At 41.8% G+C, this 21,565-nt stretch overlaps 2 protein-coding genes across 12 annotated transcripts in view; both read left to right on the top strand.

The window, feature by feature from the left end:
- Positions 1-3,011, top strand: part of sema3aa (sema domain, immunoglobulin domain (Ig), short basic domain, secreted, (semaphorin) 3Aa) — a 36,164-nt gene extending 33,153 nt beyond the window's left edge. The window contains exon 18 of the mRNA XM_085136876.1: positions 179-3,011. Within this exon, the coding sequence (XP_084993002.1) occupies positions 179-895 (717 nt within the window). The 3' untranslated portion in view covers positions 896-3,011. The remainder of the gene's footprint in view (positions 1-178) is intronic.
- Positions 3,012-14,784: 11,773 nt separating this feature from the next.
- The window catches only part of pcloa (piccolo presynaptic cytomatrix protein a), a 58,698-nt gene continuing 51,917 nt past the window's right edge, over positions 14,785-21,565 (top strand). For 6 of the 11 annotated variants that reach the window (XM_085136873.1, XM_085136865.1, XM_085136864.1 and 3 more), the window contains exons 1-2: positions 14,785-17,147; positions 19,283-20,291. In XM_085136873.1, the coding sequence (XP_084992999.1) occupies positions 16,936-17,147; positions 19,283-20,291 (1,221 nt within the window). In that variant the 5' untranslated portion in view covers positions 14,785-16,935. The remainder of the gene's footprint in view (positions 17,148-19,282; positions 20,292-21,565) is intronic. The other 5 variants (XM_085136868.1, XM_085136867.1, XM_085136870.1 and 2 more) reach the window with 4 other exon arrangements.

Raw genomic sequence — 21,565 nt, 5'->3', positions numbered from 1 at the left:
ATTTTTGGGTAGTTTTGAGCTTTGCAAGACAAGTGTGAATTAATTGAGTCAGACATCTCTGATATAGATTATCGAATATGTACGTTTAAAAACTCTGGTTCATTCTGATGTTCCATCTTTGTTTTTTTCAGTATTTTTACCCATTGTATTCTTTGTCTTCCTCTTTGTTTCATTTCAGATAAAGCTAGATGACCGAGTGCTGCGTACAGACCAAGGTCTGCTGATACGCAGCCTCACTCAGTTTGACACAGGGGTCTACCATTGCCAGGCTGTGGAACACGGCTTTATCCAGCCTCTTCTACGCCTCAACCTCCAGGTCATCCCCACCCAGAGATTGGGTGACATCCTGCCTGGAATTCCTGGCGCGGGAGGTGGCGCAGGTCACTCAGCCAAGCACAGGATGTGGTACCGAGATTTCCTGTCTCTCTTGGACCACCCAGAGCTAAACAGCGTGGAGGAGTTTTGTGACAGAGTGTGGAAGAAAGAGCGCAAACAGAAGAGGGTGAAGACGCCTAACGGCAACAGTCAGGGCAAGCCTGACAGCGCAGGCGGGTCCAACTCTGCATTACAGCCTAGAGCTTTAGCTCCCACTGCTCAGAAACAGCAAGCCAGTCCACCTCTCAGTCGGCCATGGCATCAGGCTGGAGCTCTAACAGTAGAAGAGCCAACACTCAGTCAGAATACCCAAAAGGGTATATTGAGCAGTGAGGCACCTAAGAACAACCAGAAAACCCAAAATGGCCAGAAGGGGCAGGCCAGGCTAGCTGGTTCTCAGCTCGCAGGGGGATCTCGGGCGAGCAGCCAACATGCAACCAAGTGGAGACGGATGCAGGAAAATAAGAAGGGACGCAACAGGAGGACCCATGAGCTTCAAAGACCTCCACGCAGCGTTTGAAAAAAAAGAAAAGAAAAAAAAGGACACATTAAACCAGACCGACACACATGCAAGCACAAACCCACGCATCCACACAAAAACACACAAATACGTTCTATAGATGCAATGTGTGCTTCAGTGACCTCTCCATAACAGCAGAAAAAGCAAAACATCTGAAACACTTTTTAGGTAGAAACATGAACTCCGCACATGTAACGTCAGTGAAGCTCTCATTCAGACACAAAAGCACACAACCTGTGAAAAGGACAAAGATGAGAAGAGGACTGAAAAACTGGAATGCATACTGTAAATGTGTGAGGATATGCTGGTTGCCTGGGATACTGGCTGGCAGACACGTCAACCTCCTGTACATAAGCTACTAAAATAAGACCGGGACAAAAAAAATGTTTAGTGAGGTGTTTGTTGGTAAGCAAATGGACATAGCATGCTGGGAGGACGGCCGTGGAGACGTTGAAAGAAGCGGGAATTCAGTGCGACCCGCTGGCCCGTTTGACCTGAGCATGTGAACTGCTAAAAGAAAAGGATTCAAAACTCTTATTTTGAAGAACTGCTTCAGAGGAGAATAGAACCTCTCATGTCGTCTTTCAATTCAAGACGAGCAGCACGCTCACAGGAGGGCACAGAGGGGCTGCGGTTCGCCTCGACATGCGCACAGATGGCACCGGTGGTTTTCGCAGGACAGAAGCATTATTAGATGGAGAAATGAAAAAAAAAAACCAACAAAAAAAAACACTGCAAAGTCATGCAACTGTGCAAAAGTGCTTCATCATAACCCTCTCCAACTGAGGCTCGGAAAGCATCGTGCATGTTGTTGTTATGTTTTAATAATAAGCTAATTATTTTAAGAGGCTCTTTTTTTTACACCCTTCCTAAAAAGCAAAAAGTTACTACTTTTTTTTTTTTTTTTTCAATTTGCTTTCCTTTCGAAACCAGTGCTTCTACTTTTGGGGGGCAAAAATTGCAGGCGACATAGTAGTCTTCAGTGTGCGTAACCCCTTCTGCTCCCAAGGATTCTGTGTATAAGTTATTTTGTTGTTGCTTTTTCTGGGATTTATAGGGCACAAATCCCAGTTGTCCGCTATGCTAAAAGCCCAGTCTGATACAAGACTGCCAGTTGTTTGTGTACATATATACGACAAACGTAACTCTCTGTGTATATACAGTACATATACAGTACAAGAACACCACTTGATTATTATTTATTTGCTCATTGTTTTGTGAAAGGGTTGCATTTATTTTTGATATTATGGTATTTTTGGCTCATCGGTATATTGGAGAAACAATGGCAACAGCAGCAAAAAAACAAAAAAAATCTTTGATGGACCAAGTGGCCGGATGTCTGTGTGTCAAGAAGGAATCCCCCTTTTTGAGGGAGCTGAACATGAATTAATTAGAAGCATGAGTGCAGGGTTTTGTGTGTTCATTAAACAAAACGTCTGACAGAGATCCCACCAACAATAAGCACAATTTTGTCTCTTTTTGCCTTTCATACCAGATCATCTCACTGTTTTCCTCTTCTTTTATTTTCTCCCAATCCCATCAACATTTTTCATCCAGTAGCTATTATGTGTAAGATAATTTCCCCAAACTGAAAAACATTAGCTGTGAATTTCTGTAAGAAATAGTGGAGAAAAATGTTAAATCTAGTCTGAGGAGAAGACACATTATACTGCATGTGAATGCTACCTACAGTAAGTGCATCTTTTTTATTGTCTTTTTACGTGTTTTGTGTGAGAGGTTAAAAAAAAAGAAAAGAAAGGAAAAAAAAAATTCCTCAACGCAATGTGTGAATTAATTTTGCCAAACAGTGATATTAACAACTCATGATATCCTAGCCAAAGCTGTTTTAAGGTCCAAGCTCCTTAATCTTCGATTCAACAATGGTACCTCCTGTCTCCCCGCGCCCTCTGAGTTCATGACGAGAGTAATGTGTCAATGCAATAAATTAGGGCAAGATAGTGTTCCCTACCAACGCTCAAAAGTTTGTTGTGTCCCTAATCCGGGTCTTTCCCTCAGAGTTAGAAATGTGAGAGAGCTGAAAGTTACCACTGCTGTAACACAGTTCTTTTTGGCATGCATTCAGTTGTCTAAATAAACATCTCTGTTACAAGAACAAGCGTCTTTGTTCTCATTCATGCCAAAAAAAAACCTTTCGATCCGCCCTCACCCTCCTACAATTAAAGGTCCCAAGGGCACCCTCATCACCCTGGAATGTGTCTCTCAGGTTTCTGCTCATAACACCACATAGATTCATTCTTTCATGTGTATATACACCTGTTTTGTTGTTGTTGTTTGTTTTGTTGTTGTTTTTTTTTTTTTTTCAAGTTATGCTCTAAAATTGATATTCTTAATGTCTGTTGCGTTACACTCCGCCATTCCAGAGCTGGACTTCCCTGAGGAGAGGTGACTGGCCAGCCTTTCAAGACATCACAGCAGGCTGCCAACCAAAACAGCTCATTCAGGTAGTTTATTGCCGATATAAGGAAAAAAGCATGGCCTTTTCTCTGATTTTGAGAGCCTATAGAAGAAGTGACTCTGACTTCTGACTGCATTTAAAGTCATGTTGGAAGTCTAGACCCACCAGCATTGGATTCATCTTCTGGGAACGTCCACACAGAAAATGAATTTCTGGAGAAAAGTCACTGTTTATTTATGCTCAACTTCATTAGGTAAACTGGCTGAACTAGGTGGTTCGCATTGCACCATCAGCCTGAACTTCTGCTACATGGCAGAAAGGATCCATGCTTTCATGTTGTTAATGCCAAATTCCGACCCTACCATCCAAATGTTGCAACAGAAATAAAGACTCAGCAGACCATACAATATTTTTCCAATCTCCCATTGCCCAATTTTGGTGAGCCTGTATGAATTGTAGCCTCAGCTTCCTGTTCTTAGCTGAAAAGAGTGGTGCCCAGTGTGTTTTCTGCTGCTGAAGCCCATCTCCTTCAAGGTCTGACATTCAGAGATTCTCTTCTGTATACCTCAGTAGTGGTTATTTGGGTTATTTGTTGCCTTCCTTTCAATTGGGAGCAGTCTGGCCCTTCTCTGGATTCAGCAAGGCATTTTTGCCCAGAGAGCTGCCACTCAATGGATATTTTCTTTCCTTTTTCCCCTCAACATTCTTTGTAAAGCCGAGAGGTGATTGTGTGGAAAAAAACATTCAGATCAGCAGTTGGTGAAATATTTTAATACTCTATTTGAACTTCAACAGGTAGTCTTGACCATACTGACATGCCTAAATGCATCGAGCTGCTGCCAGAAATTGGCATTAATATACAGTTGGACAGGTATCTCTAATGAAGTGGCCAGTGAGTGTATTTTACACAGATGAAAGCTCTACTGGTGATGGTAAGGGGGCATAGCTAAAATTTCCACAGCAGTGTATTAAACTCTGCTTATTAACTTTGCAGAAAACACTTTCCATCGGGACTATTTCTTGGAATAAAAGTTTAGCATAATAAGCTTCTGGTTTTAAAGAGTCATTACAGACATTCTGGCAAACCACAGTTGGAATATCCCTGGCACAGCACATAATGAGTTAGGTGAATTAGTCTGCAAGGTTCTGTGCATGTCGGCTCACTGGCACTGTTAACTGAGGCATCGTTACCAAAATATTGTCCCTTGTGCGTGCCCGGCTATGACAAGTGTCCAAATGTCTGCCTGTTCTGGAAAGCTGGAATGTCTCGGTGTTACATTTTTAAAGCGCAATCTGCATAGTGCTTTAATAATGAATACGCCTTTATTGTTTTGTGATGCTGCCAAAAATCTCAGGGGCAACTTGTGCAATAGAAACTGACTGCAAGGCTCGATGCCACTTGAGATAAGTGAGATTTTTATTTCTGGAATTTGACTGAACTAGCTCTTCACTGCTAGCAAACATCTACACCGACATTTGAAGCTTTCTGGGGAGTTATCTCTAGTTATGATGACTTGCAAAACTGACCTTTCTACTTGCCAGAGTGGATGCATTGTTGATGTTTATTATAATATCAGCAATCTTCCTGTTCTATATCCTGAAACTGCAACGCTCATCTTTCTTTAAAAATATTGTTAATTATGTGTTTTCTAGTGATCATGTGCCATCTATAGACAGCCTTAAACTCAGACCCAAATATGCTTCTCATGAAGATCCACCAGAGGTCGCTGCTGGCCCACCACCTTATACCCTTATAACGCTATGATAGATAGAAATAGCTTCCATTCAAATCCAGGTGCAATGACTTCAAAGGTAACATGTGGATGTGTAAGTGCATGCATGTTGTATGTCAGCTGAAGTGATTAGACTGGTGCAAACAGTTTCCCTGCCCCTCAAGTTTTATGCACATTGTGAATTTACTGCTCCTGTTACCATGACTACTGTCCTTGAATGTCCTGTGTGTCAGTCTGAGTTCTTAAGATACTCACTTTCAGCTGTAGAAACAGGATGTCTTGGTGATTTTATTCCTCTTTCCTTTGCTTCAAGGGGGCTTCTCACTGTCTGAAGGGCTTTCCTCTAAACGTCTCCTATCATATCCGTGCCTCAAAGCTACATTTCTATTTGAAACCATATTATTTCTTCAGGAGGTGGTACTGATAATCCAGTTTTTTTTAAACTGTGGATTATTAAACTGTGGACTGCTTACGAAAGTGTAAGAGCAACATAATGTGTGAAAGATGAACAAAAAAGTTTTTGAAATGTATTACTAAAAGTCTACACACAAACGTATTATAATAGTATCTCAGGCTGTGTTTTACAGTAGGTACTGGTAGAGTCAAAATGTCCAGATTCAGATTTCCTCTAGCTAACTGTACTTTATTTAAATAAAGTACATGATATGTGCTAGTGCATTTGCAATATATGTGTATTCACATCCAAAGCGCCTCACGCCTTTTAGAAAGTAGGCTCTGCACTGCTCAGAAGCTCTGACTCATTCCTTCTTGCCCAGGAGCTAGCCCAAGGGATTGTGGGAAATAAAGTCTGTGGGCAAGGAGAGAGGAGGAGATTTAGGTCAATGGCAGGACATGATAGCAGCAAAATGCTGAGCTCACTGCTAGTCCCCTCTCTCTGCTACTTTAGTATATTTCAAAGATACAGTGCAGCTTTCCCTCCCCCCAATTTATAATTTTTCATTCTCTTTGAACTCAGTTTTACCTCAAGGGGTGCTGCTCAACTCTTACTATACCCTGGATGTAGTCCTGAATGTTTCAGCCATTAAATACAACTGTCATTTACTTGTAAAAAGCTGCTGTGAGAAGAACTGGCATGCATATGTACAGACAGTGGTCAAGCAGCAGCTCAAAAAAGAAGGCAAGTTTCAAAAATTGCAGTTCCTGCACCGACCACTTGGGGCCGTTTCAAAAAGCAAGTCAACCTCATACATGCCATGTTCAAGTGTTTAGCTATGAAGCATGAATGAACATGTTTACAGTCTGGTGCAAAAGACATTTTGTTTTCTACAGCTAATTTAATTCTTCAGTATGACTGTGTGGAGGTATTTATTTTATAACTTTCCAATGTAACTGTTATTAAGGCTTAAAATGAGCTTTTTGGGGGGCATCGCTGCTTTGACTGACAGGTAGCTATGAACTCTGTCCTTTAGCTGTCCACTAGGCTTCAACTGAGCTAATTTGAGTATTGACTTTGAATCATGAACAACTAAACCATGTTGATAGTGTCAGTACTGTTCAGAACATTTCAAGGCAACTATCAGACAAATATTTTATTATTATGTTACACTGTCTGTGGGTGTATGATGCATTTTGCCACACTGAGCAAGAAGAGAGAAGAAGCGAGCAACATCAGGTGAAAGAAGAAATATGCTGGTCTCTGAGGTCATCTTCTGAGGTTTGGTTAAGGTTATCTGAGCTGCTTTTGGTCTTTACACCCAAATATTTGTTCAAAGAATTTAACTCTCACATATTTTCTGCAAAAACAGGACATAATAATGTTACATTTTAGAAACATTTTAGGCTTATAGACATATTAATCAGTTTGTAGCATTTCAGCATTTTGTTCAATTAAGCAAATGCAGTTTTGTCAGCTTCTGGTTATGGCAGAGACATGGTGCGATGTGCCAAAGATTGTCCAACAGATGTCTGTGTTTGTGTGTCCGTCTGTGTGAGAGCGATAGATAGATGTCGTTAGGCGTTAGGATGTTATGGCGAACTGTGGAAATGACAACAGAAGGTTCTCGTGCATGTTCATTAACTGTCCACTCCTGCACATGCTCGTGCATCAAAAATTGTTAAAAAAATTAAAGCATAGACACACAGTCTATAATGTTCCTTAGCTGCACTATACTTCATGCAACTGATGCATGTTGCAGTAATCTTCTTCTTGTTCTTTTTTTTTTTCCGGCCTGTCCCATTTGGCTCTTTTGCCATCAGAATTATTCTTTAAAGGCAAAGAAAGATGCCCAACGGATTTACTTTACCAAATCAACCAACCCAACCTTTCCGTATTGGTCTATTTGATTCACCTTTTATTGTTTATTTTATTTTAACCTGCTAAATACGGGACAGACTTGAATGGGAAAAAGAAAGGGGAGAAAGAAAGAGGGAATGAAAAACAGCGGGGAAGAGGAATGGTGATAAAGGGCTAAAAAAACAAAAACCAACAAAATAAGCAGACAAAAAATACATGTTGCAGTAATCTTCAAGAGATCCCATAATTAGGAACCCTGCAGCTGAGTGGCAGCTGGAAACCATGGCAACTGGGTGATGTAATACAAAGCAGCTCTTCTTGATGATAGATGACATTTCCCATCAAGACTGAACCCTACTGTGTTCTCCAGGTGCAGCTTTCTTTTCTTGGCTACACACTGATTTAATTGACTGGATTTGGCACAGTGCTGAAAATTTTCTAAATCTTCCAAGATCTAGAAAGGTTTATGGAAAATATATTTAAATAAATATATTTCCCCACTACTCAGTTGAATATGTATTTAAAGTATACTAATTGATCTGGCTCTTTAATTCAGTTCTTTAGTTCTTTAGTTTAGTTCTTTAATACAAAGTCCTATGATTCTGCTCTTAACAAATAGCGGTTTTATTCCATTAATATTCTATTCTGTTAGTTTAGTATTTTACGTACAGGTTGGATAACATTCAGGAGTAATAATAATAATAATAGTGAAGCATATCTATGGTCTGTATATAGGATGGCTGTAGATTTGGGGTATGAAAAGTGAAGTGAGTGAAATCTTTAAACCTGCATTCTTTCTAATGACCAGCAAGAGGCGACTCCTCTTCTCCTTGTATGGTCTGTGATAAATCATCCTTACTTCTCCTTTGATCTGTACCCTCGGTATACACTTGCCATGTCCAGTTTCAAAATGGCAGTGTGGTTTGTGAAAACACTCAGCTCGATTTTTTTAACAGTGATTTTTTTTTATCTTTCACACACAGTCAGTAACCAGACCTTTCGTGTTTTTACCGTCTAATATCATCAAATTCAAAACAGTGGATTCGAGCCTACATTTCCCATCATGCATCTCAAGAATCACTAGAATTATTGCTTTATAAAATCCACATCTTTCAAAATAGTTACCTCTTTTTTGTACTGTTTCTGCCCGTGGTGCTTGTTGTGTTAAGTATGTGAATTTTAGGGATTTCTTTATTTACTTATAGCATGCAAATGAGTCACAATTATGCCTCTTAACTTACTCGACTTTAAAGATACCTTAATTTGGACTGAACTAAAAGCCATTCAGTCATGCATGACTTCCTCCTTATTTTGTTGGTACAGATATAATCTGATTCGCACTCACCAGTTTGACCTCAACCACGTACCGCTCGCTGATTGCTTGTGATTGATGGGGTGATCAATGACCTATTCCTGACCATCTCTGGAGAGAATACTGAATCAGAGGAGATTGCAGAGTTACACTCAAGGATTGGGTAAATCTTCAAGGGCTGCCAAAGCTCTCTGGTCCAAGCAGCTTTACAAGCCAAGGAAAATACTACATGAAAAATTCGGCAGCATGTAGAGAATGACCCCAAGCCCCGTGGAGTATTTTATGTAACCACCTTGTTAGCTCCAAAATATGATGTGTTTGAATGGACATGCTCAGTTGAATTTGCCCTCACTATGACTCATCTGTGTTTAGTTTAGCTAAACACAAGGGACTTACACCCTGGGGCAAAATGACGATGCCACGATCTGTGACGCACTGCCCTGACAACAGGTGTGTGTTGTTAATGATTCATAAACCACGGGGGTGTGCATGACTTGATTGGCATTTAAAGCCACATTACTTTGACATTAACCCTTTCACCTCTCTTTCCAAAATGAGCACTCTACCTCCCCCTCTCCCCCAACAAAGGGCTACTCCCAGTCCTGTACCACTACTGATGAATCAGCTCATTAGATCCTGGAGTAGCATTAGTTAAGATGTCAACTTCTGTCAACTCACTGCAATGAATAAAAGAGGAATGTGGAGTGAGAGTGGGAGAGGGGCACAACACAAATCCATTATAGCAGTGAGTCGTGCTTTAGGAGAGTGCTCTCAAACTGAATATTTACCCTGAGAAAATAAAATATGGAAGGAAATGTAAGATTGATATCTACTATCTGACTCACGGAGATATTTTTGATAAAGTAACAGCGATTAGAATTGCAAATAGTACATATTTTGATGCGCAACAGCGCAGATGAGTTGCTGATGTAAAGAGTGACGTGATCATTTTCAAATTAAAGAATAGTTTGGGGCGGTGCTGTGGTGGCTATCTTGCCTCCCCGGCAAATAGATCCTGGATTTGATTCCAGTCTGAGCCTTTTCTGTGTGCGGTTTATGTGGGTTGTTTCCAGGAACTCCAGCTTCCTCTCACAGTCCAAACATGTGCACGTGATTTGGTATTGAAAATGTATTTAAATTTATAAATCCAGCACCATGCAATGATTAGCTAAACTTTCAGATTCTTTGACTTTATGTGGGTCCTTTATTTTTTTTTTTTCAATCTTTTCTATTTAAAAGCTGTTGGTAGTTGAATTTTGTTAGTTTGGGAGACTTTTGGCTGTTTCCCTTATGATTCTAGTTGTCTCCTGTGCAAGGATAGCATGCTTCCATGTCATGGCACCGGAGAAAAGAACAATAAGGGAGGAATAAGGCTAAAGCAGCAAATGCACCAGGAATCACAACGAATAATTAAATAAACAAAACTTAAAAGTCCAATAAAACTCAACCCATGACCATGGCAGCCATGACCAGCCTCATGATCTCCACGTTCCTCTTGTCCATGACTCTTAAGTTCATCCCAGTGTACCATCTTGAAGGGTATCTCGAATCCTAAAATGCATGTGGCGAAAAGAAGAGCAATGAGATCGGACACCTACTGGAGGAGATGTGAGAAGGATGCACAGGTATATCCTTAAGATTAGTCTTTTGGATCCGTAAAGTATAAAAGAGGTATAAATAAATACATTTAAAAAAAAAAAAACCATGGTGGAAACAGGACAAATAAATGTTCTTTTTCTATTCGTGAGTTATATTAGCTGTAAAGATAATCAGCTCTGCGTGAATTTCAAAGCCCTTCACTGTTTGCGGGTGTTTGTATGACTTTAATAAATTCTTGTCTCACTAGACCTCGTTGTGAGTTCAATTAAAAGTAAATAAGTTGTCACGAACACTGTCATGCTTAGAGATCATAAAATATAGCAGCAGGCTTTGCAACTGTGCCATACGCCATAATTAATTGACATCACTTTAAAATGACAGCTCCGAAGCAGGGATGTCTCATTTGCTTAAATGCCTGTTGAGGCGACTCCCCCCTCCCCATAGCTCTTCTATGACTTCTCAGGAAACAGAAAGAAATTCTAAGAAGCCTTTTTAAGGTAATAATCTATTTATTTACATTAAAATTAATGCTAAATCACAGGAGCTCGCCGCTGTTTTAAAAACCCAGTTTTTAGGCAGTTTTCCCCCATGAAAGATCCTTGCGCTGTGTTTTCACTCGACTGCAGCTTCTGTGGAATGCGCTGCAGAAAGTTTCTCTTAATTAGCACGAGCTGCCGCCTCCATTGAGCAGATTTCGCAATGACTGGTATGCTCACAGGAATTCAAACTTCCGAGGAACACAACATCAGAGTGCTGTCACGCTGACTGATCACTGTGCCTCTCACCAGCTGAGCCTAAAGTGGAAACTGTGGCTACTTGTGCTATAATTACCCGCTTTCCCTGCAGTTTTTCCATATCAAGACCCCGCTGTAACCACTCCACCTTTATTTAGCAAGAAGTGTACGCTGCTGTTACATCAGTCAGCTACTGGAAAATTGGCTTGAGATTTGCTCCCAGACAATGACCTGCAAATCCTATTAACAGTTCTGTTACCAGTTAAAGTCTCCTTCCCACGCCCTTCACCCTAGCACCATAACAACCTCCGGGAAGCAAATCCAACACGCATCAATTTTAGATTTTTTTTTTCCTGCAATTTTTTTAAAACTGGAAGCGTGAAGTCTTTTGAGCTGACCACTGTGATACTGCAGCAAGTCTGTGATCCTTTTGTATATCGAGGAGAAGCTGCAGATGAGGACAGGTGTTGTGAGACTCCATCTCCTCCTCCGTGCAGTTGAAGCAAAGAAAAAGTCTTATTTGGTTTTCATCATATTTCAAGCCACATTTCAAACATGATTTCAGGCTTTTCAACAGTTCATCGCTCATATATATGTCGACATTCTCAGCTCTTTGTGTTTGTGCTGCTGTGTGTTTGTATGAAACAAAGGGATTTATATAACTTGTGTTGAGTCTCTGAATCTGACGCCTTTGTGTGTCTTCAGGGAGTGAGGAACACTATTCACAGAGAATTTAGCTCCAAGGAAACGGCCTCAGCAATACTCTGAGAAAGAAGAGCGTCCTATTTTTTAAATACCACAGAGTAATCCTATGTTTTCTGTAATGCTGCTATCATGTCATCCACTGCTACCCACTCCCCTTGTTTGTGTTTAGTGGGTTCAACAGATGGTGGTGTTGAAGCCTCTCGGTGCAGTTTTGGAGGCCAAAGAAATGAGGGGAAAAATGAAGTCTGGCAAGAGATGAATAATTGATGATGGATCCTTTTTTTTCTTGCTTGTTTGTTTTGTTTTTGTTTGGGTGGTTTTCTTTCCCACTGGGCTAACTTGACCCTCAAGTTTGGCACCAAGTCACAGCAGAGATGTGCTCAGATGAAGTCTGTGTACAAGAAAACAGCTTACAGTGCAGAGCAGTGTCTGATTGGCCTATCTTTCAGAGGGAAAGCGGATTAGTGTGGCCGCTTATGTCTGTGCATGAGTGTGTCTTTGTCTGTTAGTGTGTGTGCGTTGGCAGCAGGTGCACTCAAGCACGCCTACCACGTGCTCCCGCTCCTGTGCATAAGGTTAGTAAGATTGAGAAACGAAAGAAAGGGAAGGCGCCTCTGCGACTTTAAAAATATTTTTAGTCCATCGTGCCTCAGTGGTCAGGAAAAAATTGGCACTGAAGGCGGAATTAGGCTTGTGCCAGGATGCTAATAAGGTTAAGGAAAGCTCAGTCCTAATGTACCAGAAATTAAACGTCACTTGCAAGTACACCGTCACCTGGGAGCTGCTTCACCTCATCGCACACAGACTTTGGAGAGAGAAGGCAGCGCATACTTGTGCACGTTAACACAGGTATGTAGCTCTTGCTTGCTCTTCTTAGAATAAGGACAGCAATTTGGAGGAAGTTGGGAAATTTCTTGCAGGTTTTTTTTTATTTTAGACAAGAATATAAGAAGGGAAAAACAGGTGTTACACTGTATTCACAAAGGAATCAATCTACAAGGCCGTGTTTGGCCGTATTTGGTTCATTTTCTGACAGTGTAAGCCTATTCTTGTGCTTTGGAAATTGTAGTTTAAACTTGAGTTTTGCAGTGGTGTGCAAGAGCAAAATATATATATATGTACATGTTGCATTTGTTAGCTTCTTTGCTTCATACCCCAGCTGACTATTCAAATTTAATGAACACAGCCCAGTGTGTGTTATCTGGTTACCAGACTCAAGTTACACTTATGAGGCTACACAGCACGAACACACATACCTCTCGGAGTGTCCAGAAGGACACCTGATTCAGTGTTGGAGAGTACCTAAAGTACTACTAAAGTTTAGTTTTATTGTACTTTTAAGCAACACTTTAAGGAACTTCTACTCTAATACAGAAGGAAGTATTGTACATTTCTAGTCCAGAAAGCTGTGGTTGCATTTTTGATTTAAGGTTCTTCATAAAACATAAATAAATAAACAAATAAATGTCTCCTTAAAGGCTAAATCAATGCTTTAGTGTATGTTTGCCTCGTGAGTGTGAACATGTCCAGTGAAGTGGTGTATTAAAATTACTTGTCATGGTCCTGGGAGTGTTGGATTTCTACTTGTAATGCAGCGCTTTCAGATTGTTTTGTATTGATTCATTCTCTTAATTAACAAGATAATCTGAATACTCATTTCACTCCTCTGCAGTTTTGCTTTTTATAACAGAAGCATGCCTAAAGGGCCCTGGTAGCACTGTACTAATAAGTGTATGTGTACACTGTATGCAGGTGTGTATGTGTCTGTATAAATTGCTGGGTTTGCACATGCCTCAGAGAGTGCTTGTCCCTAGGCCTGTGTTTGATGTTGCGCCTGTACGCTGGTTTGTGTTTGTGTGTGTGACTGTCTGCCCGTCCGTCTGTCTGGGTGAATGCTTTTGCTTTGCATCACTGAATACTTCAGTCAGTGTGTTTATGTGACTATGTGGATGAGACATACACACACACACACACGCCAGAGATGGAGGCGTATGTATGGACTGCTTCCGCCTCACAGCGTAGAGACAATCAGGGCATGCTTCGGCAGTCAGTGGAAAGAAGGGGAGGAACCGAGCAATCGCTACACCACCATCATTTATCACCGAAGACAGACACCGAAACTCACCTCTGCCTACACGTACACATTCGTTTAGGTGAGGAGGAGGGTGAGGAGGAGGAGAGGAAGCAGGAAGAAAGCAGAAAGAGGGAGACAACTATAAAAATATTCACATCTGTGAAAGCCAAAGAGGTGAAGTTAGGGTGAAGAAAGCATGTTTTTGCAGAAAGAGGTACTAAAGGCTCAGAGAAAAAGCAAAGCATTACAGGAAACAGTGAAAGGGATGGAGTAAAGCGTGGATTTGAATGCTGTAGCCACACCAATTATGGTTAACATTTTCCTACTCTAAAATATAAGAAACAAAGAATGTGACATTTGGCCTTTTTCTTCTTCTTCTGCAACTAAATGAGATGCCTAACACACATCTTCACTTAAATGTGAAGCTACAACCAGGACACGGTTAGCTTGGGTGTCGATAAAAACTGGAAACTGGAGGGGGGGAGGCTATTATAGCTCACCTGGTTGTGTGGGGGAGCCATATGCCAAAAGGCTGCAGGGGCTTGGGTTTGAATCCACCCCAGACCATTTGCTGCATGTCATTCTCCCTATTTTCTTGTCTGCTCTTTACTATCTTGCCAAAAAAAAATAGCTAAACACACACCCCAAAAATAACCCTACACACTCCTTGTTTTAAGAATAAGAATAACTTTATTTATCCCGAGGGAAATTCTTTTGTCATGTACATGCTCAAAGCAGCAGGAGAGACAGAGGAACAGATGAATAAGATATACAATATATACATTAAGAATAGTAGTATACAGTAATATACAGTAGGATAGTGCGAGACATAGTATCACATAACTCTAACGAAGTAATATATATAACTATATCCTGGAGAATAAATAACTTAACTATCAGTGCAGGCGATTCTAGAAAGTGACATAGTATTGTGCAAAAGAATAAAGGGAGTAGCAGCGTATGATGGGGGGATGAAACAAATATTCAATAAGGTACTGTTGGGTACTGTTGGTGCTGTTTCTTTAATCAGCACTGAAAAAACACATTGTTTCTTGACCTATGTTTTGAGTAACTTTCTGGAATCCTTGCTGGTTTTTAACTCTGATGAAAGAACTTTTTTTTCTCCATAATTTGTGTACATGTTTATATAAAAAAAAACGCTAATTAAAAACTTTAAATTTGAGGGGGTGGGGGGCTGTTTGCCCCAAATTTTGGTCTTAGACACAAGAGTGATAATCTGATCTAAAATCGCCTTGAGGCAACTTTTGTTGTGATTTGGCGCTATATAAATAAAATAAAATTGAATTGAATTGAATTAAAATGTCATCTATACCAAATTTTCATTAAATAATCTCTCTGAATAGGTTGTATGGCAGATTTTTATCAAATATTTTTTATCTAATTATTTCTATTCCAACATATTTATAGCAAAAAATCAAAAGACTGTACTCTCGTGTGTAGGCTTATGGCTTTCAATGCCTAAAAACAAAGATATCTGAAGGACAAACAAATATCATCCCACTTGCAGGGGCTGTCATGACATGTAAACAGTGGTAAAATGATGATTTGTAGTGCCACATGCTCATATTCCTAACCATTCTCTTATTAATATAACAGGAAGAAATAGACACAAGCACTAAAGCTCTGGTCTTTGTTGTTTCTACTGCACTGTCTAGTTACCCAGGTTTTCCCTTTACCAAGCTAGTCCAGGTACTAAGGGCTTTGAACTGGGTAAGTGAGGACACATTTCCCCCCTCAGAGCTCCACATACAAAACAGCAAATGAGCACTTGCTGTCATATCGTGACATATCTCCTTGATGTACAGCGGAGACGACATATTTTAATATCCTACTTGCCGAATCTGGTGGCCTGCTGTGCATGTTCTCAAGACAATAGAGCTAAATACACTGTAGGTTTAATTTGCAACATGTGGGCAGGTTTAATGTAATTCTGTTTACAGCTTTGGACTGTTGTGTGTGTGTTGCTGTGGTGGTGTTATGGTGTAAAGATGCAACATACTGCTGCCTCTGCATTGTCTTTTCATTACCCTCCTTTTATATTACGCTCATTTGATCCTGTGCTGTGTTCTTCATGATAACAACAGCAATTAAATCTTCACAAGGAGAGAGGAGATAAAGAATTCATTGCAACTTATCTGGCTTCAGTCAGTGAAACCTGATTTCAAATGCACATTATCATATCTGACAACATAATGTAGTTTGGATTTTAAAAAAAACTGAGAAAGAGAGATGTACAGCTGCCAACTGAAAAGGCATATGAATTACTCTTCTTGTTAGGAGTCATCTGTGGACTACTGCAGATGTCCGTTACATACTTTGTGATTGTTTTCCTCCTTGTATTAGATCTATATAATTTAACTATAACTGAATGGTTAGTGCAGGTGTGGGCATTATACAGCAACATCAACAAACACTTCCAAGGAGCTCCAAATGCGTTCAGCTGTCTGATCTATTTTACCTGCTTTAACTTGTGAGAAGCTGAACATACGACTCAAAACGAAGGCATCAGTGAACCATACATTATGACGAATAGGTCTCCTTTAAATCCATATTTTCCCCCGCTGATGTCTTCGGATCACCTGTCAGAGGAGGAACATGCGCGGTGGGCATCAGAGCTGAGAGGCTGGTGGAAAACCTGCGTGAAAACGTCAAGTATCACAAAGCGGAAGTCGAATTCCGCTTCACTATAAAGGCATCCAAATGTCATAATTGAAGATGAAACGTTTAAGGATAAATTGGTTTCTTTTTTTCTTTCATTTTCATTTACGATCTTTACTAATCCGTTTTAACCTTCACTAGTCCAAATACGTCGTTGTCTGCGCAGTTTAAGTTTTAAATGCTCAGTAAAAAAAAAACGCTTTCCTTTCCTCTTAATTTTATTTTGTAAGACTGTACCGGAAGCCAGCTTTTGTGGCTGTGAGCGGTTGTAAAAACGGAGACCCCTCTTACGGAAAACTGTGGTTAAATGTGCTGTAGCTACAGCTGCAGAGATGCGAGGGACAGAAAAACGTCGTGAAAGGAAACAGAGGGCAACACCGAATCTGAACGTAAAGTAACCGCCGTGACAAATCATCTGAGATGTTTCGAGAAACCGAGGAGCAGCATCTTCGCAGCGCTTTCTCCCGCTGGAGATAAAAACCGAGAAGAGGATCGCGCATTGATCCGAGAACAGGGGGACGGGAGGGGCCGATCATGGGGAACGAAGCAAGCCTTGAAGGAGGCGAGGGGCCGCCGTCTGGGCTACCCGAGGGGCTGGCACCTGACGGGAAGGGGGGCTTTTACCGGGTCTCAGACGGGACACCGGTCAACCTGAGTGAACTCAGCGAGGAGCAGAGGCGGCAGCTCTCCGCGGCGATGTCAAGGGCGCAAGGCAGGCAGTCCGGAGGCGCGGCGGCTGGACGAAGGCAGGGAATTTAAACCGCATTTATGATGCACTTCAAATACCCACACTAACCAGGCCATTTTATACGACACGGAGAGAGGATGGGCACGAGTGGATGTGTTGTGGTTGTGTGAAGCATCGTTTGGGAATCTGAGATGCTCTAAAGGAGGCAGAGAGCCCAATCACGCCCATTAAAAAAAAAAAAAAAAATCATGTCAACCGCTCCAAGAAATGATTCCCTTCTTAGAGCTCGCTCTTATGGATAATCACCGAGATCTGATGATCTGCATGGCTGTGATGTCTCTCTTGGCAATTAAGTCGTACAGCCATTCGCGCTTCTAACGCAGACATACACGTCTCATTTTAACCCAGCAAACGATTTGTGTGTATGTGTGTGTGTTCCGTATTAAGAAATATACAGTATTGGTCACTGTTTATGTGTGGTATGTGCGTAAGAGACACACCTCCAGTATTTATGCGAAATTTTCGAAATGCCTGCTGGGTAAGAAAATCTGTCGTGCCCAGTGTGTTTTTCTCCGATCAAACGACGCCTTAACACCCAGCTAAAACAAACCCGACACCGTCAGCCGTGAATGCGCGCCCCGGTGTCGCCAATTAAACGTTTACCCCTGAATTTCACCGAATTGGATTTTAACCGATGGTGTCGTGGAGGAGGAGTGGGGGGTGGGGGATGCTGGGTTGTGAAACTGGGGTGTAGAAACCTGCCGACGAAAACAATATGCAGATTTGGGTTTTACGTCATGTTTATCACGGTGAAAGGTTTGTGAATAGGTGTGGGATAAAATGGCAAGATTTGCCTTACTAATTGGCTCCAGCGGGAGGGGGGGTATTTATATCTGAGCTAGAGGCTGAGAGTGGGGGGAGGGGGCACATCAATATTAATATGACTATAAATAGAACAGAACAGGCGTTAATGTCATCACTCATATATGTCTTCGCAGCTGAACGTTTAACTAAGTCGGATTTCATCCTCTGTTGTGGACACATCTGCCCTGGAATGAGGCTGATCGCTGTCCGTGGTCCTGAAATCCACGATGCAGCGGGCTGGCTCACAGCAAGCATTGCGCCGCCACTACTTTTCACTGTTTGCTCGGCTCTTAAAGTACCCCCACATAGCCTGTGCTCACTATAAAAATAATCACATGTATTCATTACTGCATTAAATTTTATTGCTCGAGGATGTAATTTAATAATGGCCAAAGCCTCAGAGACTTTAAAACAGCAGAACCAATATATCTCGGCTGTATGTTGCATACACACAAGGTGATACAATAACAAACAGTATCCAGTCGGTCCATTAGCACATTGATGCATTTCTCTAAATATCCTGCAGTCCTTTGGCTAGGCTTGTGCTTACTGCATGTTGCCTCTCAGTCTGAGCTAACAAACACATCTCAGCTTACCCCTGTGGAGCCAAGCCTCTCCCCTCTCTATCTCAACAATCTACACTCCCATGTCATTCAACGGTATTCACTTTCCTGTCAACTTTACCCCAGGGCTGCTCACTACACATTTTGTGCTCACTGATGTGTTGAATAGGCCTGAGAGCTACGGGCTTAGCTTGTGTTATTAGCAGAGGGATGCTACAGATGAAGTTTAGGCGTTTACAAGTTTAGGTTTTGTTGTTGAAAGGATTAATAGCATAGCATGCAAACAGTCCAAGAAAAAAAGGAGATGATAAATGTTCCTATCCTCTGTAATTCACAATATTATTGGAAAAAGGAAGCTTTATTAAGCATTAATGTGCGCGTAACTAAGACAAAAGGCTCGTGTAGATGTTAAAGCGTGTGGTGCTGATGTGATTGGGTTTTTTTTAGCATTTGTTCAGAAAATGTGTTGGAGTGTCAAAGTGAATATGAATGATTCAAGCAGAAACAATAACACAAACGAGTTGTTTTTCAGGGACGGTGCACATTTATCTGAAGCTCCATAAATGTGTTAATTTCAGCCAAAGGCAAATTTTCAACTGCCGCCAGATGTTGGTTTGTTCTTTAAAAATACAAAGATTAATGGATGAAGGTGGAGTTGAAGTGGATTTTGCAACTATCCAGATATTAAAGTCTTCGTTTCCAGTTAGGTGTTATTATCTATCTGTCTAACAGATAAACCTATCTGTGTCTGTTTTCTTTCTTCCAGACCATCAGAATCTGACGCACAGCAGCGTTCCCAGCAGGTAGGAGCCTCCAGGGGCCCAACAGGTCTTAGCAAAAGCCGAACTGTTGACGCCTTCAACCAGGGTCCACTCGGAAAGCCCACACCAGGCCGCAGCCCTTCGTCTCTCAGCCTTTTTGAATCAAGATTCCGGCAGGAGCCAAAAGACCCTGAGACCAAGTCATCCGGCATGTTTGGCTCCAGTTTTCTCAGCGGGGCCAACCCCCTCAGTGCTGTATCTTCTATGACTTCGTCTGTCTCCTCCTCCATATCCTCCATGGGTGATACTGTCAACATTCCCAAATTTGGACTGTTTGGGGATGAAGAGGAGGAAGGCTTGCCTGCAGCTTCTGAGTCCAAGCAGGGAGGGAAGCCACAAGGGAAAGGCCCACAGCAAGGGAAAAGCCCACAGCAAGGGCCAGGTCCGAAGGGACCACAGCAGGGAGGACCCCAGAAACAGAGTCAGGGCCCTCCTGGACAGGGAGCAAAGCCAGGGCAAGGACCCCCTGGTCAAGGACCCAGACAAGTTCAGGGACCACCAGACCAAGGGCCAAAAGCAGGCCAAGGTCCTCCTGGCCAAGCACCACCAGGGCATCAGGCCCCCAGACCAGGTCAAGGACCACCGGGTCAAGGCCCACCAGGGTCACAGGCACCCAGACCAGGTCAAGGACCACCGGGTCAAGGACCCAAACAGGGAGGCCCTCTCCAACAAAAAGGTGGTCCGCCACCACAGCAACAACAACAACAAGGACCTGGGAAACCTGGACCCAAACAGCAAGTGCCACAAGGGCCTGGTGCACATCCTGAAGCCCCAGGAAAGACTGCTGGGCCCCCTATTAAGCAGGGAACTGGAAAGCCTGCAGCTGGGATCTGCCCACTATGTAAAACCACCCAGCTGAACGTTGGATCTAAGGATCCACCTAATTACAATAACTGCACTGAGTGTAAGAACCAGGTCTGCAGCCTGTGTGGATTCAGCCCCCCAGACTCAGCGGTAAGACACGACTGTTCACTTTTTTTTTTCCTCGAACCCCTTTCTTGTCATGAAGACTTTAAAAGAGTTATCACACCTTGTATAACATCCCAAATGATTCATTTCATGTCAGCACCCACAGATCTGTGCTTTCCAGACATCTAAAGGTAAAAAAAACAACATGTATAATTCCTATGTTAGTATACTGGCATTTAACTAATATTACACAATCTAGTTTATGTTATGATGACAGTGTGTGGAAAAGGCCAAGTATCATTAGATTTTATGTCAGTGAAACATCAGTTTTTCTGGGGTTTTTTAATAAATATAATCTGCCAGTAGGAAGACGTCTCGGCTCTGCATTTAAATCACCATAAAATGACTAGTCAAACTGATTTGTAAACAATGGAAGTTAGCGTCCTCATCCTAAATAGACCAACAAAGAAAAATGATTGCAGCATAAAAAAGAAGTCAAGATAACTAGCCAAGGTGCACATCTTTGCGCTGAAGCTGAATTCAGCGCTCGCCTGTTAACAGCATATCGCTGTTCCGTGAGCCTGGCAGAAGGAGCGCATTTAATAAGAGTTGCAGACGATTTGAGGAACAGAGGGACCATATGGACCCAGGGAATGTTGATCAAGGTGACTCATGTCATGGCCACAGGAAGATACCGTGCCAGCCGTGAGGACACTCAGTCACACATGGACTGTAAACGCTAGTGGGCCATGATTATAGTAGAGCAGAATGGCTGGTTCCGTCTGCTCGAGTTTCTTCTTGGGATCGGCTGATGTGCGTAATAACACTGGGGATAGTTCAGAAGGCACATTTTTAAAACAAGAGGCTTTGATTTTTGGGTGCATGTTTAGACAGACACTAGGCCTTTAAAATATCCCCAAATATGCAAAGGGGGAAGTCCACCAAGGGTGTATGCAACTCTTAGAGCGTGCTTCTATCGCTGCAAGTAGCAGCTGATACAATAATATATCATCACCTACGTTTGTTACTCTTATCTGCAACAGACTGTACACAGCTTTGCCATTTATACTTGGGTTGTTCTTCGAAAGCCAGCGTATTTGCATATGTTGGATGGATTGATCTGTTTACATTTACGCAATAAATAGGCGACCATTACACACAAAAATACGCACACTGCTCTATGCTACAAATACAAATACACATTCTTCTAGATAGCGATCAGCCTGTCAGCACTGACCCTTTTGAACACTGTACTTTGCATACAGTGGAAACCAAGGAGATAGCCAAACACTGAACAAAGAGCTCTCTGCTGTAAACCC

The sequence above is a fragment of the Neolamprologus multifasciatus genome, chromosome 17 (assembly GCF_963576455.1).
Source record: "Neolamprologus multifasciatus chromosome 17, fNeoMul1.2, whole genome shotgun sequence".
In the NCBI taxonomy this organism is placed as follows: Eukaryota; Metazoa; Chordata; class Actinopteri; order Cichliformes; family Cichlidae; genus Neolamprologus; species Neolamprologus multifasciatus.
This window is presented reverse-complemented; position numbering and strand designations above follow the sequence as displayed.